This window comes from Asparagus officinalis, chromosome 7, assembly GCF_001876935.1.
Source record: "Asparagus officinalis chromosome 7, Aspof.V1, whole genome shotgun sequence".
Taxonomy (NCBI): Eukaryota; Viridiplantae; Streptophyta; class Magnoliopsida; order Asparagales; family Asparagaceae; genus Asparagus; species Asparagus officinalis.
This window is the reverse complement of record NC_033800.1, coordinates 135,807,246-135,816,711: the sequence shown is the minus strand read 5'-3', so window position 1 is coordinate 135,816,711 and position 9,466 is coordinate 135,807,246. Positions and strand designations below refer to the sequence as shown.

At 37.9% G+C, this 9,466-nt stretch overlaps 2 protein-coding genes across 2 annotated transcripts in view; both read right to left on the bottom strand.

The window, feature by feature from the left end:
* Positions 1 to 4,203, bottom strand: part of LOC109848585 (PITH domain-containing protein At3g04780) — a 7,643-nt gene extending 3,440 nt beyond the window's left edge. The window contains exons 1-5 of the mRNA XM_020418156.1: positions 4,039 to 4,203; positions 3,854 to 3,940; positions 3,652 to 3,775; positions 334 to 382; positions 157 to 225 (exon numbers count right to left, since the gene is read on the bottom strand). Coding sequence (XP_020273745.1) covers positions 157 to 225; positions 334 to 382; positions 3,652 to 3,775; positions 3,854 to 3,940; positions 4,039 to 4,080 — 371 coding nt within the window. The 5' untranslated portion in view covers positions 4,081 to 4,203. The remainder of the gene's footprint in view (positions 1 to 156; positions 226 to 333; positions 383 to 3,651; positions 3,776 to 3,853; positions 3,941 to 4,038) is intronic.
* LOC109847831 lies at positions 5,336 to 7,521 on the bottom strand. Its single transcript, XM_020417067.1, has 3 exons — positions 7,340 to 7,521; positions 6,379 to 7,170; positions 5,336 to 5,381 (listed from the first exon to the last, which is right to left on the bottom strand). The coding sequence occupies exons 1-3, from the start codon at positions 7,519 to 7,521 to the stop codon at positions 5,336 to 5,338; spliced, it is 1,020 nt and encodes a 339-aa protein (XP_020272656.1).

Sequence of the window (9,466 nt, the reverse complement as noted above, 5' to 3'; positions counted from 1 at the left end):
AAGTCAAACATGAGTTGTCTGTCAATAAAGACTATGAGCAATCTATCAAAAATTACTCTTACAGGTGATCTGTCAGACAAAAAGTAATGTATAGGGCAAAAAGGGTCTCTCCTAGAAGAAAATGAGTGCAAACAACCCTACCCTCAGGATAGTTGTACAGGGATTACCTCGAGAGTTTCTGGGGATAAAACAATTGAATCACTTGGTGGGTAGTCATTAACATTACTGCAAAAGTTATGTAAATAATTAGAGAATTAAGATGGAGAAACATAAGAACTTTCCATGAGGTTTCAATGTTTAAAGTCACTATTCCTGAAACCAAATGCAACATACCTAAACCCCATATTCTCCTTGTTTGCAAAGAGCTTCACAGTCTTCGGACCTGCAAACAAAGATGGAACCAACACTATTTACTTGAAAGAGGAATATGAGAATTCATGAAAGAAACAGGTCATGCGTAAGTGTATAGCCTGGATCGAAGAATGTAGATCAATTGGTGGATTGAGTTCCTAAGGAGTAGTGACTTTTACCCCATATATTTCAGTAGAAGGCATGTGAAGTATTTGACCTCCAGGGGTTTAAAAATGACGTAAAGTAACCTTTAATTTGACAAAGATATAGGAGCACATACAATGAGTTATTATTCAAAATTGATGCAACCAATAGGGAGGAGGTAATGTTTCATGAATTCTAATTTTCCTCCTTCAAATATCAATTTAAGCAACTTTAAAGAAGAGGAACAAGTCACCATAATCTCCCTTTAGGGATATAGTAATTTAAGTAATTTTAAAGAAGAGCGACAGATGAGCATATATAATCCAGGCTTTCTGATTAATCTCCAAACAAGCCATAGAAGTTCAAAGCAAACATTAGCATTGATTTAAGTCTAATAGCAACAAGAGGAGCTAGAAATTTTGGATCACAAGGAAGGATCAAGGTCAAAATAAGGGTACCTATCTTTGGTATCAAGTATGAGACAAAAAAATCTGACATGACAAAAAGCTATTTATTTAAGAGTCGTATGCCCTTGTATACTAGACTAGAGATGTGATACAAGAAAATTAAGCTACTACAAAAGGTAAACTTAAGTAAAGAACACCACAATGTTGGTGTTTTCAACTGTGTGTAATGCGGCTTATGTAAAATAGAAGAAACAAGGATTTGATGACCAAGAAATCCAAGAGTGGTCACATTATCATGGAGCTTCAATCATTCATCATCATTAGAATGCTGAAGAGAAAAAGTATGACTGGACTACATATGTGGCTTGACCCTCCTCAGAAGCTGAAGGCAAAAAAAAAATTATAACAAAGCAAGACTACCAGCTTTGCATTAACCCACATGTTGGACAAATATGGACAATCTACAAGAATGGAGTCTAGCTGAAGGAGAATGTTTTAGATGGATGAGCAGCAGTATGCTAAGAGCCACAAGAAATTAACGTATTAGTTAGGACTTAGAGGTAGTTATGATTTATGCTAAGAAAAGGGAAAACTTCTTATACTAATTTGAACATGAAAGGAAGGCAATCATTGTAGAAAAGGAGTCGTAAGACCATAGTTGGGAAGATATTATGACTAGGTTAGCACAAGGAACATGGGTTGAAGTAATGAAAATATATAGTGGTTGTAAGTCCCACTTAATAGGACAAGTTCTCAACATCTGCAATCAATATAAATTGCAGAGGAAGTGGTTCACCGGAAATACACATGCAGAGATAGTAAAGATCAAGGCATGCATAAAATATTTGAAACAACCGAATCAAACATGAATGTTGGGGAAAAGAACAGAATGCATGAGCCACGTGAATAAGTAGCATGCATCAGTGAAAAAAGTAGCAGAAAGAGACATCTCAGGAGAAAATAATCCTCTCAATAAGGTGCTTTTAATCAACCCATAGCATGAGATTAATATTTCTGATGATGATTCTAACTTTGGAATTGGAAAATAACGGTTTAGTACGAGATATCAATATTAATATAGCACAAAAGAAAGGTCAAATAACTTTTCTGAGAGATTCAACAACAAGATTGGACGGTCAAAGCAATCTTCCTGCAAGCATTCTTAAATAGAAAAGTTTCAGGGTTTTTGGTCTGAAGTAGCAAGTAAGCTGAATACTAATCTCATTTTAAAACTTGTAGTTCTTTAATTGTACAACAATGCTGGAGTGTGTAGTGCACTCAACTTTGAGACTTAATTTTCCTCATTGTTGTATTCTATATCTGAATCATGTACAAAGCATAAAGAAAACTGGTAACTCATACTATTCAAGTGGAACTTTAATTACAGATCCCAATATAAGTGGAAGACCAACTAATCCATCTCTCATGCTCACAAATCATATAAGCCAAAATATCAATTGTCTCATACGAAAATATCCAGGACAACAAAAATTTTGTACGTAGAAACCTAGCATATTATAGTAACATGGTCTAAACTATTTATACTTGAACTAGATTTTCGGACCTGTTTTTTGCAAGGACAATGGCGCTCATGATGGTAGCAGGTCTGTCGATGGTGGCTGTGGTGCCAGCAACTACACTGGCGGAGTCGTGACAATTAATGGTAGGAATTACGCAAACAAATGGTGATGGGTGATGGTAGCCATTATGCTTTTGAGAGAGTTTTAGTGTAGTTTTGGAAGCACTGTTATCAATGTGTGATGCACAATGCGGGCACAAATTCCCTTTACGCACACATGCACAAGGTGCAATGCGATACGCGTGCCCGAGTGAAGTAAAGCGCACAACACACACATAATTTTTCAAGGTAGATAAATGAAACATGAAAGAACATGTTTATGAATTTTCGCATAAAAAAGTATGTCTAGATAACTAATATATTCTACCAAATCACAAAACAAGGTCTTAACTCATACTGCTAAATGCAAAGTCAAATCAATACTAATATCAAAGAAAAATCAAATTGTAAACGAGAAAGAATTAGGGTCTTCAATCGGGCTACTAAAATGACCTAACGGATTTATTTTCTTTCTAGGATATAGGTTATTGTGTATAAAGAACCGATTGAAATGTTAAAGAACAAACATATTTGGGGCTATACTTTGCATGAGCCCTGTGCAACGTGCGCTTGTGCAGGGCGCATGCAAGGTGCATAAAGGCGCTATCACATCAGATACAGGGCGCTTCACCACCGCCCCGTATCACCTTGATATCACTGATCGGAAGCATCAAGGTTATGTGACATATCATAATCTTCAACATTTACCTACCCAAACACGACCCTTCGACAATCTAGACTCATGAATAACACGCGAGAAGTTACACACACAATTAGCCTGAACCAACAAGCTCTTCTGTTCCTTTCATCTACGATCTGCAGCACATGTCCTACCTGAACAGGGTTTCTTCTTTCAGGTTCTTCTCATCATAAAAGCTCAAAAATCACAGGACGCCCCGAAGTACTTAAGCATTGGTCGTAATAATATTACGGTCACAAATTTTCACCTTACCCCGGAACGTTCCTTGAAAATCAAAGATTCGCTATAAACCATAATCAAACCCGGCCGAAAGTTCGCTTGTTAGGTCGAAGCCCGCCCTAAGAGTGACCAGTACATCCCTACTAACTTCCGGAAACCCGATACTAAAATTTCAACTATAATTCTAGGGTTTAAAGAACTCCGGGCAATACCTTCCTCTTCTGGCCCTTTGATAACGATCGAATGCAACTTAACAACCTGAGTAAAGGGAATATAGATCAGCAACTGCTCATCGGCGTCGCTCTCCAGGTGCAATCCATCATCATCTCTGTAACCCTAGAATCAAACACAGAACAAGCGTGTAAACGATCTTCAACAAAAAAGGAAAAGGATCAAGAATACGTTGATTACCACCTGCTTCAGCGCGTTGGCGAGCGCGTGGCTTGAGTTATGGTTCAGGCACTCGATCCCTCTCCAGTCGATGAAGTCGATGAGATCAACCTGAGACAAAAAGGGGACGAGATTGGAGATATCTTCCTTTTTTTTCCTTTTTCTTTTAAAAAAAAGGGGGTAGGGTTTGGTTGGGGTTGGGATCTGACCTGGCCGCGTTGGATCGTGGAGGAAGCAACCGATGCCGCCATGGCGATGGGGATGCTGGTGGCGATGGAGCCCTCTGCTCCTGCTTTTGAGAGCTTGGATTTGGATTCTCGCCAGAAGACGGCGTGCGAGGATTGTTGTAGCTCACGAGCGGCCTCCGACCCCGAGCTCGAGTGAGTCACGTGCGACCCTAGATTTTTAATTACGGTCGCACCAAGCTCGCTCCCTAACCTGACGTCCATTTTTTTAAACTGATCAAAATAAGAACAAATTTTCTAAATAAACTCATTCGTACTTTTTTTTTTTAAATAGACCCACTCATGTTTATTTACAAATATAGACCACTCTGTGACCACGTCAGCATCGTGACCACGAAGTGGGCCGATTTTTTAAATGCGTTGCTAAATAGTCGGGGTTAGCAACCCCGACTATTTTGGACGTCCTGGGTAATTTACAAGCTAAATTAGTCGGGGTTCGAAACCCCAACTAATTTAGCACACTTTCTAAATGGTCGGGGTTGGGAATACTGACCATTTCGAAAGTCTTAGTTCGAACCCTGACCATTTAGCAAAGACATTTGCTTAGTTTCAAAAGAGTCGGGAATTTGGCAAAAGCAAAATAGTTGGGGTTCCCAACCCCGACTATTTTGTAGAGATCTTCCAGCCCACATTCAGCTGGAAAATCATACTCCTGTCAATACATATCAATCCACCAACTCTTGGTACGTATTTATCAATCCACAATGCAATCACAAAACACAAATAACACACATACTAATCCATAATCGCAAACATTCATTTCACTTACTAAAAATCCATAATCAATCGGATACATACCATTCAATTCACTTACTAATAATCCATACTCAATCGAATACGTAACATTCAGTTTCAAACGCAAACATCCTATCAAGTATATCGAAACTTAACAAATATTTACAACTCCCTTTCCTCTCCCTCTCCCTCTCCCTCTTTTTTCCTCTCCCCCTTCCCTATTCACCTTCGACGTGAGCTCGGATGAGATCCTCGTCCGGTTGTGTGTGAAGTTGGGAGCGCATGACATCCTCATCGACTCGAACCTACTGTGAACATCCAGCTTGAGCTTGTTGTGAGCCGCCAACTTCATCATGTACACGGCTTGAGCCTGCTCCCGTGTGTCCTCAGAACCATCGAGGCACGATCCCTATGAGGTGCTCCTCGCGTCCATCACGTATCGCATTACGTGTCCTCTTCAGAGTGGACTAAATCTTTTTTATAATGCGAAAGAATGTGTTCCTCGCCCCCGGCTCGGTAGTCGTTCTCATTGCATCATGTGCCATATTAGCAACCTCATCGAGCTCTTATACCTATAAGATAAAAAGCAAAAGAGAATTATTAGCAAGTGGATGATAACAAAATAATAATCATAAAATAATTGTATATTTTGCATATACACTTACCAACTCTCTCTCAATTGGACCTCTTGGTATGTACTCCTTGGGGGCTTTGTTCTCTCTAAATATCCATCGGGGAGTAATCCCCCAATACCACCGCAAGTACACACCTAGGTCAGGTGAGTCATCTCTCTTAATCACTATTTGTTCCTCCCTCAACTCCCACCTCTGGATGTAAGCATGGTGAACTAATTCCCAATTTTCATGATGTGCACCTTTTCTGGGATTTCACTCTATTCTCTCCACAGGGTCCGGAACATGTTGTTGTAGTCTAAATTATCGGAGCACACGGTCGGGCACGTGTATCATGATAATATCAAAACATATGATCGGGACGCAAGCACGCCATACATCATCACCTTTCCTGCAAATATATGGTAGTGACTCCAAAGCTAGTTCATAGAGCATCCACGGTTGCCAAACGCGTTTTTTGACATGGCAAAATAAAAATTTAATCTATAAAATGTCCTTGCAACCAACGCCTATATGAGCATTACTCGAGCCCCCTTAAGTATCCCGTTGAAGCTTTCAGAACAATTAGTTTCATTATGCAATACCGATTTCCTCTATCTTTACTTAGTGTCTACCGATCCTCGTAATCTCTCCCTAAACTACTCTCAATACAGTCATGCGCAGCTGGAGATAATGCCTTCATTTGCTCCCTTATCCGATCATACACACATATTTTGGGTGCACAACCCGCCTACCAAAGAAGGTTTTGTAAATGTATTTGACCAAAGCTCTTTTTAAAATTAGCTCTAATGTGTCGTAAGCAATAGCAGTGATTGTGATGAGAGTCAAATCTCATGTACAATGTTCTTGGAATACATTTCATCCTATCAGATATAAAAGTAATTTTCCTAGGAGGCAACACGTGAAAAATATATAATTGAATGCAAGAAAAAAACACTTCCAATTTTCACTGTTCTTGACCTCCACAACTGTGAAGGACAAAGGAAATAAGCAACCATCTGCATCTACTCTTATAGAGACAAGCAATACACCCTTATATTTACCGTATAAGTGTGTGACATCAATACTAAGAACTAGCCAACAAAATTTAAATCCATCAATCGAATGACCAAATACCCAAAATACAGAGGTGAATTGATGAACTCCCGGATTGATCTCTTTGGTTATGAGTTTGTATTCAGATCCCGGATTGCTTCTTTTGATCGCATCAAGATATTGATGTAGTGTCGCGTATGACTTCTCCCAATCACCAAATATTTTTATCATAGCAAATCTCCTTGCATTCCACGCTTTACTATACGATGTTTCAACGAACTTCGTATGTAACACTCTATCAATTGTATTATTGGGCCTTAGCTCAAGTTGCTTCTTTAATTTTGGCATAATCAACCGAGCTATGTAAGAGGCGGAAGCACCACTGTGATCTTGCTCAAACATTGGATTGCTATATGTGTGAACACTGCAGTATTCTGTGATCTTAAAATACCTATTATGTTTCTTTCCGGTAAATGCATATAACTTCCAAGGACATGCGTAATCAGCTTCATTTTCCTCGACCTGACCTTTCCTTTGTGTATTCATAAAATAGATTGCCTCATAACTTGTGCGATTACTTTTAATTTGTTTGAATATAACCAACTTTTTGATTGAGTAATCCCAAATAGCATCAACTAATTGGTCCCTAGTCTCGAATAGATCACCAACTCTAAAAGGGACATCATCATCTCCTCTATGAGTTGAACTTTCGCAATGCACATATCTTGTACTATAGAAGAACGAATCCACTCATCATCTTCAAACTCGTCGGGGGTGGTTCTTCGTACTCAACATATTCATTATTAGCATAAGCCTCATCGGGCCAATCTGAATTCTCTTCATCATCTTCACTCACAAATTACTTGCTATCAATTGGTGCTTTATCTTCATCTTCATCTTCAAAGGCATCATTTCTTTCATCCTCTTCAACTGTTGCACTTCTTAATGGCCTCATATTTTCATAAATGACTTCATTGTTCATGACATTTGACGTTCCACTGAATGAAAGTGCACCACTGTGATATTGAAATTGAGTACGCTCCATTTTGCTCGAAGAAGAAAGAAAACTATCAGACTCAACTCCCAAATCTAACATACGTGAGAATTCTCCTAGAGGGTTGAATATTTAGCACGAACTATGTGGCAACTTTTTAATAAACAATTCTATTGTAGGTTACGACTTGCTCAAATTAAACACAATACTCATATGATAATCGTTTGAGATCTCAACTGCAGATGTTCTATCAAAAGTTATGGGACAATTGCATATTATTTTTAGTCGGTACTCTCACGGGTCAGTTGCTGTAACTCGGTGTAATTCATTAACCAAGCCACATTAACTATATGATTCCGAGATTATTAACGGCGTCGTTACTCCTCCGACGTATGTTGACATATTATTCTTTCCATAATTAATTTTTCCATCATAAGAGCAAACAATAAAAATCATATTGTTCAACCTATGCAAAAAAAATTATATCATTTAAATGCAAAAAAATTTACAAAATATTATCAATTACAATCCTAAACCCCGAATTACAACCCTAACCCCCAAATTACAACCATAAACCCTAATTACAACTCTAAACCCCCTAAATCCTAAACCCTAGATTTGAACATTCTATGACCTAAATGTTTAATTTCTACAACAAGAATAAATTTTCTAAATAAACCACTACAAATAGAGTTCAAACCCTAGAAATTCATTTTGGAGAGAAAACCCTAGATTTCTACGTGTTAAAAGAGGGGACAAGGAAGAGAAATTACATGTTAGATCTTTCACGATGAAATTCCGCCGAAAAATAGGGTTGAAATCCGAGATCGGTGGCTTGGGGGGAGACCAGTGACGGGTTTTAAGTGAGGGAGGCGGTTGGGAACGAATGGCTTGGGCGGGACCCAGAACAGAATAGTCGGGGTTGGCAACCCCGACCATTTCGAATTAGGATTTCGAAATGGTCGAGGTTTCTAACCCCGACCAATTTAAACGTGTGATTAAATTAGTCGAGATTTTGAACCCTGACTAATTTGGCTTCTAAATAGCAGGCGACCTCCTAAATAGTCGGGTTGCCAACCTCAACTATTTAGGAACAGGATTAAAAAAATTCGACCCACTTTCTCGCCACGATGTTGATGTGGCGAGAAAGTGGGTCGATTTTTGTAATAAAAACTCAATGGGGTCAATTTTTAAAAAAATTTGTAAATGGGTTATTTAAAAAAAATTCGATCAAATAAATATCTTAAAATATTTAAATATAACAGATACATATCTCAAAGTTAATAAAAAGAATCTTGTTTTTCCATATATCCATGAATACCACATAATAGAGGGTGTGGAAGCTTGACTTTTAGAAATTTTAGGGTATTTAAGTGGGTTCATTTACAAACTGAAGGCGTTTATATGCAACATTGGGTAAACAAGAGGGCACCAAAGTACAGCGTTTTAAAACTTTTCTCGGTTTTAAAATAAAAGTCACTTAAGTGCAATGTTGATGAAACTATGGGGCATTTGAGTGCAATATAGCCTAAATTTGGCTTTTGCCTTTTGGCTTAATTGAATTTCAATGCCCCATAATTTCTCATGCTTTGCACTTATATACCCTCACTTGTTTTTGGCAGCGCTTAAAATATCCCAGCATTTTTTATATTTGTATTTAAATACTCTCAGTTATGCAAATGCGAGAAATTATCCCCCAAAAATTCTCATTTAGTACTCATATGCTAATTTTAGAACTTTTTAACCCTTATTTTTTGTTAAATTTATTGTTCAAACTACAACAATTCTATTTTAAACTTACCCTAGTCCTATTTTAAAATAGAATTTTGATAAATTTAACAATAAACTTAACAAATAGTAAGGGTTAAAATATTTTGTAATTAACATGTGATTGTCACATGTGAATTCTCGGGGGAAAATTCTCACATTTGCATAACTAAGAATATTAAAGTGTAAATTCTAAAAACTTTAGGGTATATAAGTTCTGTTGAAAACA